The sequence below is a fragment of the Drosophila ananassae genome, chromosome 3L (assembly GCF_017639315.1).
Source record: "Drosophila ananassae strain 14024-0371.13 chromosome 3L, ASM1763931v2, whole genome shotgun sequence".
In the NCBI taxonomy this organism is placed as follows: Eukaryota; Metazoa; Arthropoda; class Insecta; order Diptera; family Drosophilidae; genus Drosophila; species Drosophila ananassae.
In genome coordinates, this window is record NC_057929.1 from 11662395 (window position 1) to 11683590 (window position 21196).

Below are 21196 nucleotides of genomic sequence, written 5' to 3' on the forward strand. Positions count from 1 at the left end.
CAAATATAAATCCACTGTAAAGAATGGCCGCCATAGACCGTGACCGGAAATGAAATTTCACGATGTTTACATAGTCACGAAGTTATCGATAGACCGATTACTTAACAGAACGTTAACTTTATCTGTTAATTTTGAAAATAATATTTGTATTTCGAAATAGTTTTACTTAATAGAACACTAAACAGGGGTTTTCTTGATTTAAAGAAGTAAAAATAATAAACCACGTCCATAGGGGTTCGATGATAAGCTTTCAGATCAGTTCCAAGTAAAATCAATCATACGCCCCATACACTGCGTATGAGTGATCTGCCTGAAATCCCAATTAAATAAAAGCCATTTATTTGGTTTTCACATACAAACGTTGCTTGTTTATTTCACTGTACGTTCTTTTGTTGAATATGCATATAATGTTTTGCGCTTCTATTCCTTCCGATTCGGATTCCGATCGCCGGACCGCATCGCCGTATATAACTTATGCCCTTATCGATCTAAGTGAATCCGTTGCTGATTTTAATATATATTTTGATCTCGAGTTAATGTCGGCTGCTCTTCCTTCCACTTTTCGCTTTCACGTATGTATATTGAATATTCTGGTTGTATATAAGTGTATAATATATTTAATTTAATACATAAAAAGTTGCGCGCCTGATGCATCCGCGCGCATCCGTTTTTTACTTGCTTTAAAATAGTTTACGTGTGTTTAATATTAAATTGTTTCCATTGTGGTCGCAATGCAAAGATCATATATAAAAATACAAAAATCATAACATTTACATACACACCTAACCGTGTGTGTGGCCGCCATATAACTAGGTATTCCATATACTCTATATATATACTCGCATATATCGCCGCAACCGTCGCACAGTCAATATAAAAATTATTGTTAAATTACAAAAATTAAAATGTATATATGCATTCGAATTATACACAACTACTGGCTGAGACGGCAACTCCACTGCCGCCTCCCCACTCAGTATAAATAAATCTTCATCTTCGTCCACTTAATAAACAATTTCACTTCGTTTATGCCTTAAGAACTAAACTCGTCCTCTCGCCTAAGCATCTCTATCGGATATCCTTCCTACTTCCTGACCCACTTCCGGTCTTCTTGGCCTGTCCCGTCATTCAATAATTTCGCTATTAAGTCTTAGTCGTATATGGAAGTTGAATTGGTACGCATATGTTCAGGATCGTCTGGGGAGGAGGAGGAGAATGAGGAGTTACAATAATCAGTGGCGTTCCTCTATATAAATATACTTTATATGTATTATTTGTATGCATAATACGCAGCAGTCGATTGTTAATTTAGCTTTCTAATTTCGCTGTATAGATCGGGGATTATTCATGTGTGATTCTAACGCTAAGTGGCTCGACCTAAGAGTCCGAGTCCTGAACACCACGCTCAATTCCGGTTTGAACTGTTTCTGTTACGATATCTGATTCTTTCCGTTTTCGTTTCCGTTTCCGGTTCTCTAACTGATTGGCTGAAGATTCGCTGAAGACTTGCTGGTCTGGTTGGTTTCTTAAAATTGAGTCGTATGAGATCGTGTGCTTAGGAAGTTGTCGTGGCTTTCGTGATTCATGGAGGAAATGCTTGAAGGAGCCTTGATGGATGACGCGTTTGTTTGTGGAATTGTTTTCGTTTCGATTTGAGTTCGTAATACTAGTTCCCTTTAGGTGTAGGTTAATGAGTACGATCGTAGATATACCGTCTATATATGTATGCTTTGTGGCATGTTGTGTAAGAAGTACGTTCTATGTTTAATTACAAACGCTGATCATTTTGATTTTGGTACAAAAACAGGGGGCTGGGGACTGGGGGCTGAGGGCGGAGTCCCCGGCGGAGCATAACAAACTAAGGAGTTGAAGGAACAAACGAAAGAGGGCTTTGGGGCTACCGATACATTGCAGGCGTGCTTCTCACACTAAAATTGGCTTATAGACTTATGCAAAATAATGTACAACAGTAGGTAGGTGTAGTTACATAACTAAGAAGTCGGTTAGCTTCCTCCCAATCTAAATTATAAAATAATTACTTTGACTAAACTCCCCGCCTTCAGTATTTGTGTGTTTTTGTGTTTTTCGCGTTAGCCTAGATGTGTTTTTTGTGTTAACCTAGAGCAAGTGCCTCCCGAATATGCGCTTCCCCCGAGCACTTGCCACGCCCACATCGAACGTCAACATTCTAGAAATGTTGCGAGCTTCGATACCTCCGAATACTATGCGAATGTCTTAAATTACACGCCCGGCTGTGGCCGATCATCCGGCTCCTGCTCCCCTCCTGGCGCCTGGCTCCTGGTTCTGGAAAAGCAGTCGTGAGGGCTTCCTGGAGAGGATGGATGCCTCCCGGCCATTATCCCGACAGTGCGCTAATCTATCTTCGATTGAACTCCGATTTTATAGCTGGAAAGGGAATGGAAATTAGATATCTCAGACTCCATTCTGTGCTCTGGCGGACCCACCATCTATGATCTCGTTCTTGACCTTTTGGATCTCCAGCCGCATCTCGCGCACTATCTCAGCCTTGAGTGTGTCCAAGTCTCCGTTGGAAAGGGCCAGGGACAGGCCATCGCCATTGACCTGGATGAGGGAGAAAAGAGTTATAGTCTGGCGTTCTCCGGGGAATCTGACCAGGATTTCTCACCTTGAGAATGGTCTCTTCGCTGGCACTGCCGAAGCGCTTGCGCATGGGTCGGGGCGACTCTCCGCCACTGTTCGTTGTGTTGCTTCCAGCTCCACCCGAACTGCCGTTGGCTCCGCCATGGCCACTTCCTCCGGAGCCGCTGCCGGCGCCCAGCTTGTGTGGCAGTGTGTTGGACTTCTCCCAGGGCCGTTGCTTCACCTCAGGTTCGGGGTCAGGCTGAAAGTAGAGGGAATCGTTAGTCGGCGATGCCAGAGGTCACCCAGACACACTTACATCCTTCTTCTCGGCTTGAGCCCGACGTCTGGCCAGCGTCTTGGCCATCTCGTCCATCATGGAGGCCATGCCATTGGAGCTGCGGCCAATGGTTCCATAGTTGCCGCTGCCGCCACTGGAGGTGCTGCTGCCGCTGTTCTCGGGAGCAGATGTTGTGGACTGCGGAGAAGACCCAAGCCAGTGAGTTAGCCATTCAAAGGGACACGATATAACCCATTCATACCTTGTTCTTTTTGAGCTTGAACTGCTGGAGCTGCGAAGCAAGCGAGCCCATGAGATCGGCCTGGGGATCATCCTTTTTGGGCGCTCCACCCAACCCCGGCGGCGGCGGTGGTGGAGGCGGTGCCCCCGGCCCACCTGGCCCAGCTCCTGGCGGCCCCCCGCCCATGGCAGGCGGCGCCGGAGGAGCCGGTGGCTGCGGCGGCGGCGGAGCCCCATTGAACATCTGCGGCGGGGCAGGTGGAGCTCCGCCGAAGCTTGGCGGCGGTGGCGGTGGGGCCGGAGCCGCCGCGCCTCCCTGGCTGCTCATGCGATTCAGCTGCGGCGGCTGCTGTTGCTGCTGCTGCGACGGATTCATGGGCGGCGGCATGGGCACCTGGCCGTAGGGATTCTCCGCCTGCTGCTGCTGCTGCTGGGGCGGAACTGCCCCGGGGGGCAGGCCGTAGCCAGGGCCCGGCATCGCCGGCGCCTGGGGCGGAAGCATCTGCTGCTGGCTGGCGTACACCACGCTGTTGGCGCTCGCGGAGCTGGGCAGGTGGCCGTGGCCCACCATGTACATGCCGCCGTTCTGGAGCGGGGCCTGGGGAGCCTGCGGCGGCTGCTGGGCCTGCTGCTGTGTTGGGTATTGATGCACAGTGAGATTGGGATTAGAATTGGAGAGCACGTAGTGGGGCTGCTGGTACTGCTAGTGGTGGGTTGTGGTGGTGGTAGCGGGTGGTAGTCAGGTGGTAGTCAGGTGGTCGGGAGTCAGGATCAAGCCAATTGCCAATGAAATGAAACAGAAATACCGCATGAGGACTCTGGGATGGGGGCAAGGACAAGCTCGAAGAGGACTCACCTGCGAGGGCGCATATCCCCCCTGGACTGGTACCATCTGGGGCTGCTGGTACTGTGGCTGCTGCTGCTGCTGGAACTGCTGCTGCTGTTGCTGTTGCTGCTGGGGCTGCTGGGGAGCCGGTGGAATCTGCTGGGGGTTGCCCTGCGGCGGCAGGCCGTTGGCGGCTGGTCCGTTCCCGGTGGGTCCGTAGTGGGATCCCGGCTGGCCCATCTGTGCCTGCTGCTGCTGCTGCTGTTGGGGCTGTGGAGCCGGTGGGGCGCTGAGGGAATTCCTTTTCGGGTAAGCAAAGGGTAGTAGGCGAGGGTGGGGATGGAGATGAGTGATGGAACGATAAGTGGGACATGGGAGCCCAGAAGTGGACAACTTATAAGCCCTAACTGTGTTTCGAGGAGGAGCATACTCTCTCCTCGCTCTGCTCTGCATCCCAACTATTGACATTTCCCGCCCAAATGAAGAAGCAATGGAGATGCCGGACACCTACCTGCTGGTGCGATGGTGGCCCTGGGGCGTCGGCGGGCTCTGGGGGATGTTGTTCTGGTTCGTCTGGGACGTGGGCGTCTGGGCGGAGGGCGTGATGTGGCCACCGATGCCGTTGTTCTGGCGCAGAATGGCCGCGTCCTCGCTGGTCATGGTGCGGTAGCCCATGTCCTCCTCATATCCATTGCCGTTGGTGGGCTGGCCCCCCGGGTTGTTGGCCACCCGGCCGCTCAAGACCTGCAATCAGAGATGGTTACTCCAAGAACTGGATGTAAGATTCAAGTGGACTCACGTCGAGGGCGTGCATCATGGCCCTGGCAAAGTTCTCCGCGTCATTCTGGCTCGAGAAGTTGAGGCCGTAGACGAACTTGGAGTCGCGCCACTGGTGGAAGGTGGCGGTGGCCTGGTTGTACTTGAGGCCCTTCAGGATGGAGCAGTTGATGACCACCTCGTGGTCCTGCAGCTTGCGGCCCACCACCCGGAAGGTGTTGTTCTGCTGATGGTGGTAGATCTGCACCTTGCTCAGGCCCGAGGAGCTGCCCGAGGGCACCCACTTCTTCTGGTTGTCGTCGTAGACCATCACGGAGGCCCGCGCCCCGATTATGCTCTGCTCACTGAAAGAAATCGGGAGAGTTTGAGTAAAAACAGGGCACTACTTAAACGGCCATATGATGGAGGAATGAAAGGAGTAGAATGGGGATTAATGAATGAAAATGGCAGACAAACTATTCCTAGCCAGGAATGTGCGAGTTCAGAGAAGCGTCTCTCGATTAAGACTTCTCGGAAAAAGCCCTAATGAGAAATGGTTTTCCAATCATTAGATTTGCTCCGCAGCTCCCCCATCCAGGTGGCCAGGCAGGGCAGTGCAGTGATCTCCGCTGTTTTCACACGACTCGCCAGGCCAAGGGCCTCCAGCCGCGGAAAGGCAGGAAGTGCTGGGCATTTCTTTGCGATCTCACACACCTGTCATGCAGTTGCAGTTGCAGAGGCAGTGGCAGTGGCAGTGGCAGTGGCAGTGTTGTGAGGCTGCCTCCTCGCCCGGACCGATTAAATGATTCTAATGAATGTTCTAATATGCCCATGCCCGCATGAGCTCTCGCAACCTTTACCATTTTTTGCCTCGCTTCCCGGTTGACAATTAAAGCCACAAAGCCAACAAAGCCAACCTGGCCAGCTACGCTTGGCAAGCGAACGCCTTCGTTGGAAAAATGCAAAGGCGATGACGAGTTGCCTTTAATCAACTTCCCAGAGGCTGTCTACACTGAGCGAACTGGTACTGGAGGTACTGGCAAGTAGACCCTGTCATGAAGGCCTGATCTCTCGGGCACTTCGCTCTCTGTAGCCCGTTTCTTCTATTTCTTGCTGCGAGTGGTGGGCTACTGGGGAACGGAGCGAGGCAGTGGCCGAGAGCAGCCGCCAAACGAGTCGAGTCTGCACAATTCTGGCCGCGCAGTTGGCCGGGCCAAAAGCCGCGAGTAGTTTTGCACTTAAATGGAGTGCGCGGACAGCGGACAACCGGACAGACCGATCTGAATCCGAATCCGAATCCGAATCCGAGAGCTCAGGCCACAGCTGTGCCACAGTCCCAGGGCCTTATATAACCACTGCCATTCAGGCCAGGCCGGATCAGATCGGAGCTTGGTATTATGAGCCGCAAGCCTGCCGGGGCTGCCTCTGATTTGCATCGAGTTCGTGGCAACGAAAGTGAATTTTCTGCGCTCAGCAGAAAACCCAGACAATGGCCGTCAATCAAATTGCGAACTAAAATATGTATGTGTATCGGAGCAGTCCGATACCAAGGCCTGACGCTTTGTTTTTATCATCCGCGACTTGTGATTCATAGACCCACTAGTGAGTGGTCGAGAGATCTATTCCCTGGAATCACGTACTCGGAGACGTGAGGAATGTCTAAGACTGCGATCTACCTTTAGGAGATAGCCATCTCCCACCAGAATCTATCAAGCCAAGTCTGCCAAGATGCTGAGCCCCTCGAAACCCCCCTCGAAAGCCAGCCAGAGGTGTGGCAGGTGAAATTTTGCATGCCAGGGGGATTTATTCGTGCGTTAAGCCGCGCTGCAGTTGCACGAAAGCGCTTTCCAGCTTAATTGGCGTTAAATTATAATTATAATTGTGATTAAGCACCAGCACCAGAGTGCTTTGATTTCTTCGCGTTTCAGCCCAAGAACGCACCCGATCCCAGGGCCAAGTGCCAAGTGCCAAGTACCCATTGCCGAGTGCTACGTGGGGACAGATCGGAAGTAGTGGGTGGAGAGTGGGGTTCTGGGCAGAGACGAGCGGGAAGTGGCTCTTACACATACGCAGAAATCGCCGCAGTGGTGCCCCCAATGAATTTATCTTTGACCGAATTGTGCCGCCGCTGTAGTGTGTGGTGTTTGTGGTTCAGAACCAGACCCTGCCGCGGCAGCCTCTGTTGCTGGAGCAGAAAGTGATGTATGTTGCTATAGAGATGTTGCTTGTGTTGTTGTGGTGATGGTGTTGTAGCTGGTGGTGGTGGTGATGGTACTGGTACTGTTGCAGAGGCTACTGCCGTGGTTCTAATTGAGAACGACATGGAGGAGCCGAGCTTGGAGGGCGGAACTTTGGGGCTCTCGATCGGATTCGAGGGGGAGACGCACTTGCGCAGTGTGGAGAAAATCACAGAGGAAGATGAGGATGAGCTAGTACTGGATGAGGAGACGTTGGCGGCCCTCTCTGCCGCCGGGCTTCCCTTCAGGGCTACATACAACAACTGATCCTGGGCCGGCTGCGCCCTCTGGCTGGGGGCCTCGTAGATGGCTCCTCCTCCTCCCGCCTTCGGCAGCTGCAGCACCAGCTGCTCGTGCTCGTGGTACCGCTGGCGCTGCAGCTCCTGCTGCTGCTGCTGCTGGTGCTGGTAGTGGTGGTACATGGGGTGGCGGTAGTCGAGCAGGTCCAGCTCCTGGAGCTCCTCGATGCTGTAGTAGTCGGAGGCCTTGCCGACCACGGGCGGCGACAACTTGTGGTGCATGCTCTGGCTGCGCCGGATGAGCTCCCCGGAGTGGGGCAGGGCCACCGCCTGGACGTCGTAGCCGCCCGCCGGCTGGTGGTAGGCAAGGATGGGCGAGGAGGCGGCCGCACCCGAGGGCTTCTTGCTGGTGAACGAGGTCTTCGCGTACAGCTTCTTCATGGCCATTAACCACCGGAGCTGTTGGCCAATATTTGCAGAGGCGTCCCCTGAACACTCCACGCAGATCGATCCCACGATCGATCCCACACTCACTCACACACACTTAGCCGACTGAACCAAGTCGAATCACTCACTAGCCGAATGTTTGCCGACCCGGCCGAGAAGCACGTCCGCGCGAAGTCAAGACCCGTTGGAGACTGAAGCCCAGATCCGAGACTGGTCTGAGAGCGCAGAGAGTCTTCTGGCCTCGAAGACAAACAAAGCCGCGCGAGAGCCAGCTCCGGCCCAGAGAAGACTGGAGCGGCTCCTGCGCTTTGAGTTCGTCCAAAGGCAAATAATTGCGCTCCAGAGTCAATAGAGTAATGGGAACTGGTGAGCTGGAGGCTGACCCCGGGCTGGGAAGACCCGAGCACAGGTAGATGCAGCCATTCTTTCTAATTACAAGCAGGGGAGGGTCGGGAGAGTCTGCTCTTCAGGCTTCAGGCTGCAGGCTGCTTCCAGAGATTACAAAACCCCAGACCTTGGAGGAGAATCTCTGTACTGTGAAATATGGCACAAGGTTCTCCTAGAGTAGAGTATACCCCTCGAAAGGTTATGCGATAAACGCTCGAGAACCGACTCGGGGCCTGGGGCACTCTCGGAGCGTCAATCCGTCAGTCCATCAGTCCATCCGTCAGCCAGTCATGCGGCCATTCCGCGACTCTGTGAGTCGGTTCCGTCCGTCAGTGCGATAATTACTTAAGAAACGAGCTCAATAATTTATATTTCCCCCCCGAGTGACTGCTACAAGTATGTTCTTTCCTTTGGCGGCGACCGGACTGGCGGCTGGAGGAGGAGGAGGGGCTGCACAGCTTGTGGCATGTTATGAAAAATTCATACAACATTGTAGCTCGGAGCTCGGAGCTGGCAGCTCTCGGAGATCTCGGTCTCGGTCTCAGTTTCGGTTTCTTGCCCTCAACTATTCCTAAACGTAATTTCCAATTAACATTATTGCGGCCCATTGTAAGTGGTTCGGTTCTCCGATCTCGTTCTCCGATTATCGTCTAGCTCTAATGGCTTTGTCGAGATCTGGTTTTTCGGTTTTTCGGCTGGGAGCGTGTGCCGCGGCTCCAGTGATTTGGCAACTAAATGAGTTCCCGGCCTCTTTCGGGCCATAATCCACAGCCAGCGGCCGAAAAGCAAAACAAACAAAGCCCACACATGCGTTGCCAGGCGGACAGGAGGCCCAGACTCGGTGGAGTTTGCTCCGGGCAAACACTGCTTCCCGGGGAGGTCTGGGAGGGACGGGGGTCTCCATCAATATCAAATATCACTGGCGATGGTCGGAGAGAAGCGCTTCCTGCTGTAGGGACACACTGACCAAAAAACACATTCTCTTACACATTTTTAAAGAGTTTAGATTGCTGACTTCGAACAGGTTTAGTTTCCAGTGGAACAGTAGCTCAAAAAGCCCCGATTTGGGTCACTCTTCAGCTGCACCTGTTCTGCTGGCTCCTGGATCCTGTTTAAATCCTTTCAGCTTACTGCCACCAGCTTCTATCAGGCTCGACTCTCGGAGGATTAGAGCCAGAGTGCCGGAATCTTAAACCCAAATAGCGTCCGTTAAACCGAAACTCATTGCTTGAAGATGACTTCGGAGTGAAAGAGAGATCTCCCCCCAAAATCCCACTCGATTGATGCACTCGATAAGCCGGCAATTACGGCAACTATTAGAAGACCACTTGACCGGGAGATGCTGCCATTAGACTGGCGCCAGATGGGAAGGCAGGCAGGCCTACCTCGGCGGAAGAATGTTCCCGTTCAGCAGGTCCGCGGGACAAAGGTTACCCATCGAGCGGCGCAGTTCGACTGCCATCCGGACGGAGAGCGCTCCAAGGAGAAGCAGAGTTTAAAGCCCTCCGGTGGGTAGCTGGTGGCTAGCTGGCTGGCCGGATTTCCTCGGAGACACCGTTTTAATGATGACACACCCAAAAACGGCAGAAAGCCACAGCAGAAATAATAAAACGCAAACGCGCTGCGTTTTCTGCTTATTCACAATTTGGTTATCGGGTGACCAGCGACTCCCTCCAGCTCCAGCTCCAGTACCTGGAACTGGAACTGGAACTGGAAGGCCGCACCCCTCCTAGACCAAACAAATTACGGGGATTAATGGCCCAGTGGCCCAGGTTTGACCAAGAGAGCCCCCTGACCCCTGAGAGGTGCTAGTCTGGGGAATCTGTGAATTGAACCAATTTGGACGAGAGTCTGAATAGCAATTGTCTGGGTAGTAATTGAAATGTCCTTCACGAGCGATTGACAGCGAACTTGTTGTATCTTTGCATCTGCCAGATAGCTAGCGAGTATCTATTGATTGTCGAAGTCCGCCTGCAACTTACGTCATTGCGATTTGGTTTCTGTTGGCGTCGTGGCTGCCTCAGCCCTGTGGTGGTTCTTCGGTGTTTGGGGGGGTAAGTGTGCTTCCAGTTGGTTCCTCTAGTCCAGGTCTAGGCCTTGAGATCTGCAAGAGCGGAAGAGCAGAAACAGATACAGTTAGAGATACAGCTCATAAATCAAGTGCACCGGTACTCCAGTTACTTCTTCCCAAGGGGGAAACTCAATGGGAATTTTCCTGCCAATTTCCGCTAGAAGGAAGGCTGCCTATCACCTCCCCTGGTTAACCTCATCCCTCTGCTGTCTGACCCGAAGGGGCATTGATTCAAAGCCAATAGCAAGAGGTCAAATGGGGTCAACCGCGGCTAAGCCGTGTTTTGTTTTTCCCACAAAGAGTCGAGGGGGATTGGAACCTTGAAATGAAAGAACTATCCAGGGAAGTGAAAGCCTAATGATGAATTAATAGCCCGGGGGCACAATCACCTGCAACTGGAACTGGAACTGAAACTTTTTCTTTCGTTCTGGGGCGGAGTGACAAAAGACCTGGCCCAAACGGGCCAAAAGCCAGCTAACCGGCAATAAACAAAAGTAAAATGGAATGACAAGAGACGGGCTAGAGATGAGCAGGTTGCGGCATTTGCATTGCGAATCAGGTCACCACTCTGGCGGAGATCTGGGCCGCCCCTCGCGGCCACGCCCCGCGGCATCTTCTCCGCCCAAGAATTTTGACCCAGTTAGTCCCCTGCCCTTCCCCCCACCTAGCCACCACCCTCTTACGTCATTGAGTTCCGCCTTCCGCCTGGAAAAACCTTCATTCAGAAGCACGCACTTGTGCTGCTTTAGTGGCCGGAAATGTTGGTGCAACATTGCAGCAGGAACGAGAATGGGGTGGAGCGGTTTAGGGGATGGAGTGGCCCGTTAATGGGCCAACATTTTGCGAGTTAATTCCCAGCCAGGAGGAGGGGGAGGAGGCGCACATCTACCGCTTCAGGACCCACCCTGACAGTGTCCCTGGGCAATTATCCTGCCAGAAATTAGAAACAAGTGAAATATTTGGCACTTCGGAGCAGGGAGAGGAAGAGGACTGAGAGAGGACTGGCTTCCAGTGGTGGTTTTCGGAAGAGCCACCCCTGAACGGAGGCCTGCTCTTCGGATCAGGGTTCTGGAGTTTAAACTCCGACGCTTAACCCGACTGAGGGTGACTGGCAACTAGATTAGTCAACCAATTCCGATTCCCAGTGACTTCTGAGCTTCCTGGGAATTCCGGGACCATCCCGATGATGTCAGTGGGTCGGGAGTTGACTCACGTGCCCCTTGCGTGCCACCAACGATTTGTCAGCCAAACAAGCCACCTCTCCCGGGGCCTACTCACGGGAGTTCCCGATGAGTCGAGGCTCCTAAGAGGAGTCTTCAGTGCCCTGCCCAGACCCAGACCCAAAAATAACAAGTTTTTCAGAGTTTTCTATAAAGATTATTTCCTATAAAGATGGTACTATTTATTCTCTGAACCATAATATTATACTTCTTACTCCATAAGCCACTAGTTACTCCCCTTTTTGGCCAGTGCCCTCCACCCATCCTCCACTTGCAGCTCATAAAAGTCCTCATTAAGTCTGCTGCCTCCTCCGTCCATCTTCTTGCCACTCGCTTTATGCGGTAATTTCTGTTGTCTCCTCTGCCCCAAGGGGAGGAGCTACTAGCTGGTGACTGGCAACTGGCAACTGGTTTTGGGGCCAGGCTCTGTCTGCTTTTTCGCTCTCTTTGGGGAGCTCCGGGCTGGGAGGGACCTGGGAGTGCACGTGTTGGCCAGGCCAAGTGGAATTACTCCGCAATTTGGGTCGAACGCCGCGGGGCCTGTGATCTTCGCTGAAAGAGCCAAAATGATCGATTTGCTGGCGATAATCGACGGATGGATTGGACGAAGAATGGCTTCGGAGGCTGGGATGGGATGACCCGGATTCCCAGGCATATCGGAGAACAGAGCCAGCCAAGCGGCAAGTCATCGTCGCGCCTCTTGTGTTACTCGGCAGATGATTAAAAATGTATCTGCAAGATAGTTGCCGCTCTGTGGGTCACTGACTTTCGATTGTGGGTGGGGCTAGGCCTCCCCAATCCCCTAATCCCTCCGGAGACCAGTCTCCGCTCTGATTCGCGTCCCAATATTTCATATTTCGAGGAACACTTTGTTCCGCTCGAGTGTCTTGCTCGGCGGAGCGGCACTCTTTTCGGCGATAATTATTGAATAATGTTTCAATTGTCTCCGCCGTCTTCTGGAATGCGAGCTCCCTCGCTGATAAATCGGAAAAAGAGGAGAAGACCGGCGGAGTCAACCGCTTCCCACTACAAAGGCGAACTCTATTAAATTATTACACTGCCGGAGGAGGCACAAAGGCACTGGGGGAGTCTGTCGCCGGCGGGGCACAGAGTTCAAGTGAGGAGCGTCATAAAAACACCATAATCATAATACGATCTGCAGGGACAAAAAGCCGGCATACACTGAGAGAAAGTGGGCAGTCGCCCTGCTGTCTGAGGGAGGAGAGTGGCCCCCAGTTCCTCCCAGTGCACTGCCACTGCAATCGAGCGAGAAACAACAATAGCTCCACCGCGGAGCCAAGGGAGCCAAGCCAAGGCAACAAAAAGAGTTCAAGTTACAAATTGTCCGGGAAGACTGGGAGTTGGAATGTGGGGAGGGAACGGAGGAGGGGCCAACGCCACCTGTGGCCCTCTCCCCGCCACTCCACTCCACTCCAGCCGGGTCTCAGGTTCCATCCTCGAAAAACGCCAGAAAGCAATCCGAAAAACCGACAAAAAATCGAACTCCACAGCTGGAGAGGAGGAAGCTTTTGGAGGAAAATAAAGAGCAGCTCCCAGGCCAGGTCCGCCCCTGCCACTCCCCCCGCACTTGGCTCGACGGTGCGATTGTTTTTGTTCGCTGGAGACCCCAGACCCGAGGACTGGGAGACCGGAAGCACTTCAAGTGCTTGCCATTCCAGCGAGGCGAGTGGGGGAAGGGGAGGGGAGGGCAGGGAGAGCGGGATGCAATCAGCTCCAGCTCCTCAGCCGGGAAAACGAGGGGGATTTCGTGTGGATATCACTATCCCAGCAGAATGAGTGTTTTTCCAAAAGGGTTTCTACATTAAGAGTTCTATAATAGAGGTTTCTAAAAGGGGTTTCTTCAACAGAAGTTCTATAGTACGGGATTTATAATGACAGATTATATATATATCTAGATATATATAATCATTAGATGGGTTCTATAACATGAGTCCCACAATAAAGGTTCTATTATATGAGTTCCATCATAGAAGTTTTTAGAAGAGGTTCTGAGATCTATAAGGATATTAAATAGAAGTTTTTATAGAGAGAGGAACCTATACTGGTTCTATTATAAGGGTTCTATAATATGACTTCTATAAAGTCCAATAAAAGAGGTTCTTAAAAGAAGAATAAATAACAAAATAAAGATTCTATAGCATAGTTTCTCTAATAAATGTATTTTGCCTCCATAATATCAGCAAAATGTTACAATTTCCATAATAAAATAATAAAATATATCACAAATCCCGAACCAGACACTCGCAACCATTCCGTGCTCATTGCACAGCCTCGAGGAGCCTCTGTGGAGCTCGTAATTCAGTTTATCAGCCAAGTACTTCCCGCTTCCAGAGCCGAGGCTGCCCTGGAGATAGTGTTTTATCTCCGGAGCCCTGGGGCGGGGCAGGCCACCACATCCCGCGACACTCGCCAGAGTTCATTTGTGTGTTTTCGGGTGTGGGTTCCGGGAACCCCGATCCATGTCCCTCTTATTGAGTGATTTCCGCGCGTTTCCTCGCTTTCTGGCTGGCTTACCTTGAAAGAGTTCTCTTCTGGCTGGCTCTTCTGCTGCTCGCCATTTCTGGGAAGCGCGGGGCTAAAAATACGTTTGTTTATGGGCCAAGTGGAATGGTTTTGGACAAGTACTAGCCCCTCCTCCTCGGCCGGCTCTCTAACAACTGCAAATTGGCCGCAGACATCGTAATTTTGTTTTAATTAATCCCCCCTTGCAGGGTAGCAGCTATCGGAGGCACTGCATCTCCACCACAGCAAGCCAAGCGTTAGAGCGTGACGGGGAGGAGCCGCTCTCGGGAGATCTTGTCCGCTCGGGGTATCTAGGCCGGAAAAAATGGTTAAACGCCAGCCGGCTGGAGGTACAGTGACCACTCTTGGCTCCGATTCCTCCACGGAGGCACAAAAGCTGCCCACTTAAGCGAAAATTCTGATTGTCTGGCAGTTTCTGGCCATGCACTTGAGGCTGGCCCGAGCTCGTGTTCCAAAGAGACACATGTGCTCAGGTTCTAGAGCTCCCGAGGCTGGTCCTCCCCCTGCCCACCATAGCTCCGGATCAGAAACAGACCGCCATCCGCAATCCGCAATCCAGAGAGATAAACAAAAACAATTGTTGAATCAACAGCGAAAGATATTAATTAGTCGGCGAGGCCTCCCCTCGAGAAGGGGGTGCTCTGCTCTGCTCTAATGAGAAAACCCAAACACGTTCCACACATCCGATTCCGCTTCTACGGATTATAAATTATGCATTTCGCGTCCGATAGCTATAGAGTTATTAAATGCATGGAGAGAAATGGTCATCCCAGGTGGCATGGCCTTCCAACACCATCCACTCTTTTCTCTCAGTGCCTCAGTGCCTCAGCGACAGAGCCATTAGGCCGGTGGAACTGTGTCACGAGCCATTTCCTAGTGGCCAAGTGGAAGGAAGCTAGCGGTAGAGCCATAGGGGGTAGGGGGCTCTCCATCTCCCGCATCTCCACCACTGAGATTCCGAATCAGAATCGGAATTGAGGCGGCGTGGGAGGAAGTGGACAGGCCGGCCTGTCCGGAATGCGGAAATGTTAATTGGATCTGAGCGGCATCTCCATGTGGGTGGCTTGGCTCTCTCGATGGCTCGGATTTCAGAGTTCAGAGTTCAATGCTTCCTCCACCAGCCTCTCTATCGCTGTCTCCCTCTCTGGCTCTGTTGCGCCTCCAGAAGCTGCCGGCTATGACACGCACCTTAGTCACAAAAACAAAAAGTTGACTCTGCCAGTTTATGATTCAGATTCGGAAGAAGTGTAGTGTCTTTTTAGTGCATCAGCATGCCGACCAGCCAGCCAGCCAGCCAGCAGTACCTGGAATTTCCCCCCAAAAACCCATACAGGCCAGGCCGTTTAGTCATCGTAAAAATAAAAAGCATAAAAAGTAAACAAAACAGCCCAAGCTCTGATTTGGCAACAGAATTTCGAATTTCATTCAAAACACGCCAGATAGCCAGAGAATTTCAAAGTTGATAAAATGGAAATGGAAATGGAAATGGAACAAGGGGGGAATTGCTTCAATTCCTGTGAAAAAAATCAACTTTTTGTGAATACTTCTTGGAGAAACTTTTAAGGTCTATCCAGTATTATATCCACTATGAAATTCAAACATTACATTTTAAGGAATATTATGTAGAGTTTATAAGGAGATACCCGATAAAAAAAACCCTATAATTTCAGATTTCTTCATAAAAAACAACATTTTAGGATAGTTTACAAGGAGAACCCTAAATAAAAACTCTTCAAATTTCAGATTTATTGATGAAACTATTGCCATCAATGTATTATATCATAATTCTAAATTAAAAAAGTAAACAATTCAAATATTTTTAAGAGTATTATGCTATGTATGTGAGGAGAAACCTAAAAACCATCTTATTCCATCTTAATTACATTCTGGATCATCTAAAATCCAAAAATCAAAATGATATTTCATTTATTTTAACTTTTCAAAACACTTTCAAGCAGTTTTTTTTTACAAAATTCCTACAAATTTGAAAGAAAATCTCCAGCTACATCTAGTATTATTTATTTTGAAACTGTATCCCAAATTTCCAAGCAATCTTTGCAATAGTTTCGGAGTTATGATGGACCGGTGGGGACTGATTCCCCTCTGAAAACATGGCTGGTGGAGAAACCCCTTAAAAGATTAAAAAACTTACTAAAAAGCCTCAAAAACAACAACAGTAGTTCCTGAAATTTCATCCATTAATAGAAAATATTTGGGAAATACAAATTAAATTAAAATAAGTAAGTGAACACCATCCCCCCCTTGGAAGCGAGTCGTAGGACATGTGTGCGTTATTTTCTTTCTTTCTTTTTTTTTGTTGTTATCTTATCTGGCAGTAGCCCCCGCCCCATTCGCAATTGCAGTGGGGCAGCCGGTGGTGCCGTGGAGGTGGCCTGAAAACTGGGCTAACGGTGTTCAGATAACTGTGTCGTCACACCCTCTTTCTCTACCGCCTCGCCACCCCCCTCTCTTCGCCCTGTTCTAATGCAACAATTACAAAATTCGAAATCCGCGCTGCACGAGGCCATGTGGTGGTGGTGGTGGGACTGGCCCGCGGGGAAGGCCCGGAGCGGAGGAGGATAAAATAGGAGTAGTAGGTAGCCGCCAGGTAGGTAGTGAGTGAGTGAGCGAGAGAGAGAGAGAGGCATGCAAATCGCGAGGTACAGTGGAACCTCAAAGAGACATCTGGAACGGGTTTTGTGTTTTTTGGCCCTATGGGTGGTGGAGCTGTGTGTGTGTGTGTGTGTGTGTGTGTGGCGTGTGGCAGGTCTTTGGCCCGCTTCATTTGGCAGCGAAGTGAGTCATGGCAGTTGGCTGCCATTTCAGGGCTAAAGTAGATGTTGCCGCTGCTGGTGGTGCATTGACATTTAAATGTTGCAACAAGAGAGGGGGCAGGGGGCTCTGTGGCATAAATTAAAGTTCAAACAAACACTGGAGCCAGAAGAGGAAGCAGCTGAGGCTGCCCCACCCGCACAATCTGCGCATCTCTCTCCCAGGCTCTGGCTCTCTCTTTTTCTCTCTCCCTTGCCGTCTGCCCCCCTTCCCACTCTCTTCAAATGGCAGGTTTTTGTTTGTTTTGTGGAAAGAGAAGAAGAAGAAGAAGCACTGCAGCCAAAACAAGGAGAACAACAAAAACAACAATGGCAGAAACGGGGTACAAAGAAGAGCCAATTAAGCAGAAGAAGAAGACCAGCTAGCTGCTGCCCCCCACTACCCCCCACTAGCAGAGACAGCAGAGAGGAACTGGTTTTGCGGCCAAGACGAAGATGTGGCGGCGACAGCTGTTCCGAGTTGTGGCTCTTAAGGGCCGACCGACCGACCGATTTGCGCGAATTTGGAGGCCGGAAAATGCAAGGAAACTGCCCAGAAACTGCACTAACACACACACACACATATATAGGCAGTACACGCATGCGAGGCGAGGTGCGCAAAAAAGGGCGTGTTTGTGGTGGAAGAAGAAGAAGAAGAAAAGGAGGAGGAGGAAGAAGCAGCCCAAAAAAGCGGAAGTCTACGAATTGTGAAACAAAACATGCGCAGAAACAGGAGCAGATGGAAATGTAAATCAAAAACAACTCCCCGAATTAAAAATACATTTTGCAAAAAACAAAAAAAGAAAGGAAAGAAAACTTACCACAACATTTCCACAGAGGAAAATGCGTCTGTAGTGGTGCGAGTGGCGGCGGCGTCTGCTGCTTCCTCTTGATTCTCCTTTGGCCTCCTTCGCCGTGCCCCCAAGAGAGACAGGGGGGAGAGAGAGATTGAGCGATTCCTTCTCTCTGGCGATTTAGAAATTATTAATTAAACTTTTGTTTAAATTTTATTCGCAAGGCGCTGGAAGGCCGACACCAGACCCGTGCGAACGAGGCGGCAAGACAGAGAGAGAGAGAGAGAGAGGGGCGACAGGGAGAGCGCGGGAGAGCAGCAAACTCCTTTTCAAGGAGTAGAGACACGATTTTTTTTCTTCTCTCTCGCTCCTTGGACGCGAAATGGAGTTTTATTTTTGTTTTTATGGCCAAGGATTCTGGCTGAGGAGCACTTCCAACGTCACAGGATCAAGCACACGGAGCGATCTGCGACATGCGTCACCACAACTCCCTTTATTTTGCGCTGTACTCGGTTTTGTTTGCTCAAACACACTCACAGCTACTCGACGGCAGTAACATTTTCCGCGACAGCGCCAAACAAATTGCAGATTTCCAGGCCGTTGTTCTTCCTGGAATCACTGTTCTCGCTCCGACTCGATGATTTTTTCGCGGTGCCAAGTACTTGCTTCACGGCCTTTCCCGGCGATTCATTGAGGCGACGCGATTATAAGGTATTCTCAGTTTTCACCGTCCGGGCCGAACCGCTCCAGTTGAAATTGAAAAAAAATTACAACAACAATTACAAGGGAGATAACAGAGGTGGAAAAGAAGTTTCTAGGGGTGGGCACACTATTGCAGGGCATTTTAGCAGAAAATGCTAATGGTCCCACTGTCAGCTGTCTCATCTCTAACAAATTAACCGTTTCGAAAAATTACTGACATTTAGCATCAGAATTAAACTTTACGCGCCAAATTCCATCTACGTGAAGAATACCAAAAACGAAATATGCCTTGAATATTGAAACTCACTACAAAGCAAACGGTTAAGCTTGTTATCGAATATTAAATCGATATTCGATATAAAATACAGCATTTACGCGCGTTCACTCATTTTTGAATTGGAGAAGCAGCTGAATAAGTTAAATTGCATAGAATTACATAAATATTAATTATCATAGTAATTGAAAAGCACGGATTGAGGGATATGTCCACTATATGTTTTATTGCCTTGTAGGACTTGTAGGCTTTACAATATGAGTATGATACAATTATATTGTTATATAACTTCTTGTTTTATTAATTCACTTTATGGTTTATAAAGTCCAATATAAAAGTTATTGGCAAACTTCTTTTTCTCATATTTATAAACAAACTCTTGTACAAGGTCCTTCAGCTCCGGAGCCTTGTATATATCCATATGACCAAGTTCGCGACTTTCGTCAAATGAGTGCATCTCCACAGGACCAGTTCCCGAAAGTCTTTTAGTGCTTCCGATCGTATACAAACGATGACCCAACTCATATGGTACCACGACGTCGTCTCTGGCATGAAGAATCATAACTGGAGCCGAGAATTCCAGGATGTGCTTGTCCGACTCAAAACGAATTTTATTTTCATACATGGCATCCGTGACGCCGAATTTATATAAGGGATGGTAGCTCATAATGTTTCCGAACCCATTTTCTTTTAACTCCTCCTGCATATTGTTTAAGGGTGCCTCGAGGATCACTCCTTTCGGACTAGGCTTTGCCATCCGTTGAAGATCGGAGCACATGTGCGTGGCGATGGCGCTGCCAAGGGAATGACCCCAAATGAAGACGGGTCTGTCCGTTTTATCAGTTATATACTCGTAGATCTTCAAGGCATCCGCTACGACAGTATCTTCCGAGACGGCTATCTTGTCCGAGTCCCCATAGTTTCGGTAATCAATGGCAATCACATGGTAGTTAAGACTCCTCAGGAGCTTGTAAAGCGCCAATCGGCCAGCACCGGCCCTGTCGCCACCATTCCCATGGAGATATAAAATAATAATTGCGTCTGGATACTTCAGTGCATCATTGAAATATGATCTCTCGCCGTTGGGGAAAGAATTTGGGATCCCCGCACTGCTTGGCAACATGTGCCACACGCCAAATAATTTGTCGTCGACTTCGAGATAGAAGTTCCTCGTGGCGGACGGTATGTGGTCATTAGGATTAGAATCTGCCGCAATATTCAGAATTTAGAATACAAAGCAATTTAGGAAATATTAGAGTGTGGAAATTACCACTTGATGATTATTATGGCCTTCTGGACACTTGAGCTTCGGCCAGCCAATGGAGCTGCTCCCAAAGTGGCGGCAACAACTAAAATAATGGAAAGAATCAGACTCATTTCCTTACGCTTGAAGATAACAACTTATTAAAACAAAAAAATAGCGTTTGATTAAATATTTAAGACTTTCTCCTTGGCTGTTTAAAAACACACTGAATTATAATTTAAAACGCTCGTCCTATTGTTATCGCGGTTAGTTTGTCTTGCTTCGGATGAAGCCGAAACTCATGAAATTCTCTTATCGCTCTATAGGTTCGGGAACTTGAAACCCATGGAGGGATTTAATGCAAAATAATGGGGTAAATTCCCCAGAAATCATTCAAGGTATTCCGCTATAGGATTGGGCCTTCCTTCAGGGCCATATATGGGTTTTCAAGGATTTTGAAGGGGGCCCATGAGAAAAATTTTGAAAAAATTTCGAAAAAAACTCATGATACTACTTTTGATGCAGAATGATGAGGAATTAAAGCAGAAATCGTTCAAGGTATTCCGCTCCAGGATTGGATAATAATTGGCTGAGATAGAGACATCCTTCTGGGCCATATATGGGTTTTCAAGGATTTTGAAGAGAAAATTTTGAAAAATTATCGAAAAAAATTCAAGATACAAATTTTGATGCAGAATGATAGGGAATTGAAGCAGAAATCGTTTAAGGTATTCCGATCAAGGATCGGATACCAATTGGCAAAGATATAGACATCCTACTGGGCCATATATGCGTATCCTGGATTTTGCAAGGAAGGGATTTGATGCAGAAATCGATCAAGGTATTCCTCTCCACGATTGGATAAGAATTGACAGAGATCGAGACATCCTTCTGGGCCATATATGATTTTCTGGGATTTTCAAGGGGCCCTTGAGAAAAATTTTGAAAAATTATCGAAAAAAATGCATGATACAAATTTTGATGCAGAATGATGGGGAATTGAAGCAGAAATCGTTCAAGGTATTTCGCTCCAGGATTGGATAAGATTTGGCTGAGATAGAGACATCCTTCTGGGCCATATATGGGTTTTCAAGGATTTTGAAGGGGGCCCATCAGAAAATTTTTAAAAATTATCGAAAAAAATTCATGATACAAATTTTGATGCAGAATGATGGAGAATTGAACCAGAAATCGTTTAAGGTATTCCGATCAAGGATCGGATACCAATTGGCAAAGATATAGACATCCTACTGGGCCATATATGCGTATCCTGGATTTTGCAAGGGGTTCCATCAGGAAAATTGAAAAAATATCGATGAAAAATTTTGATCCCAGGTTTTGATGCAGAATTGTGGGGAATTGAATCAGAAATCGATTAAGGTATTTCTCTCTAGGATTGGATAAGAATTGGCTGAGATAGAGACATCCTTCTGGGCCATATATGGGTTTTCAAGGATTTTGAAGGGACCCATTAGAAAATTTTGAAAAATTATCGAAAAAAATTCATGATACAAATTTTGATGCA

The 21196-nt window shown here is 49.2% G+C and overlaps 2 protein-coding genes across 9 annotated transcripts; both read right to left on the reverse strand.

Moving 5' to 3' along the window:
• Nucleotides 1-565: 565 nt before the first annotated feature.
• Nucleotides 566-18257, reverse strand: LOC6494439 (protein enabled). Of its 8 annotated transcripts, XM_014907300.3 has the most exons (11): nucleotides 17990-18256; nucleotides 17480-17624; nucleotides 9996-10117; nucleotides 4747-5068; nucleotides 4459-4691; nucleotides 3978-4248; nucleotides 3144-3824; nucleotides 2921-3079; nucleotides 2648-2863; nucleotides 2466-2583; nucleotides 566-2406 (listed from the first exon to the last, which is right to left on the reverse strand). In XM_014907300.3, exons 3-11 carry the CDS (start codon nucleotides 9998-10000, stop codon nucleotides 2378-2380), a joined length of 2034 nt encoding a protein of 677 aa, XP_014762786.1. In that variant the 5' UTR covers nucleotides 10001-10117; nucleotides 17480-17624; nucleotides 17990-18256; the 3' UTR covers nucleotides 566-2377. The 8 variants fall into 8 exon arrangements, with proteins under 8 accessions (XP_014762786.1, XP_032306166.1, XP_032306165.1 ...); XM_032450275.2 differs by lacking the exon at nucleotides 17480-17624 and having other exon boundaries at nucleotides 17990-18257; XM_032450274.2 differs by having other exon boundaries at nucleotides 17480-18256.
• A 369-nt stretch (nucleotides 18258-18626) lies between these two features.
• Nucleotides 18627-19900, reverse strand: LOC123257261 (lysophosphatidylserine lipase ABHD12-like). The gene is made up of 2 exons (XM_044715583.1): nucleotides 19699-19900; nucleotides 18627-19634 (listed from the first exon to the last, which is right to left on the reverse strand). The coding sequence occupies exon 2, from the start codon at nucleotides 19549-19551 to the stop codon at nucleotides 18739-18741; it is 813 nt and encodes a 270-aa protein (XP_044571518.1). The 5' UTR covers nucleotides 19552-19634; nucleotides 19699-19900; the 3' UTR covers nucleotides 18627-18738.
• Nucleotides 19901-21196: the final 1296 nt, after the last annotated feature.

Coding starts and splice junctions, on each gene's coding strand:
- LOC123257261 (XM_044715583.1), bottom strand. CDS start 19,551: ATGTTGCCAAGCAGTGCGGGGATCCCAAATTCTTTCCCCAACGGCGAG.
- LOC6494439 (XM_001960276.4), bottom strand. CDS start 7,626: ATGGCCATGAAGAAGCTGTACGCGAAGACCTCGTTCACCAGCAAGAAG. Junction 3,825..3,977: donor GGGGATATGCGCCCTCGCAG/GTGAGTCCTCTT, acceptor ACCCACCACTAG/CAGTACCAGCAGCCCCACTA. Junction 3,080..3,143: donor TCAAGCTCAAAAAGAACAAG/GTATGAATGGGT, acceptor TCTTCTCCGCAG/TCCACAACATCTGCTCCCGA.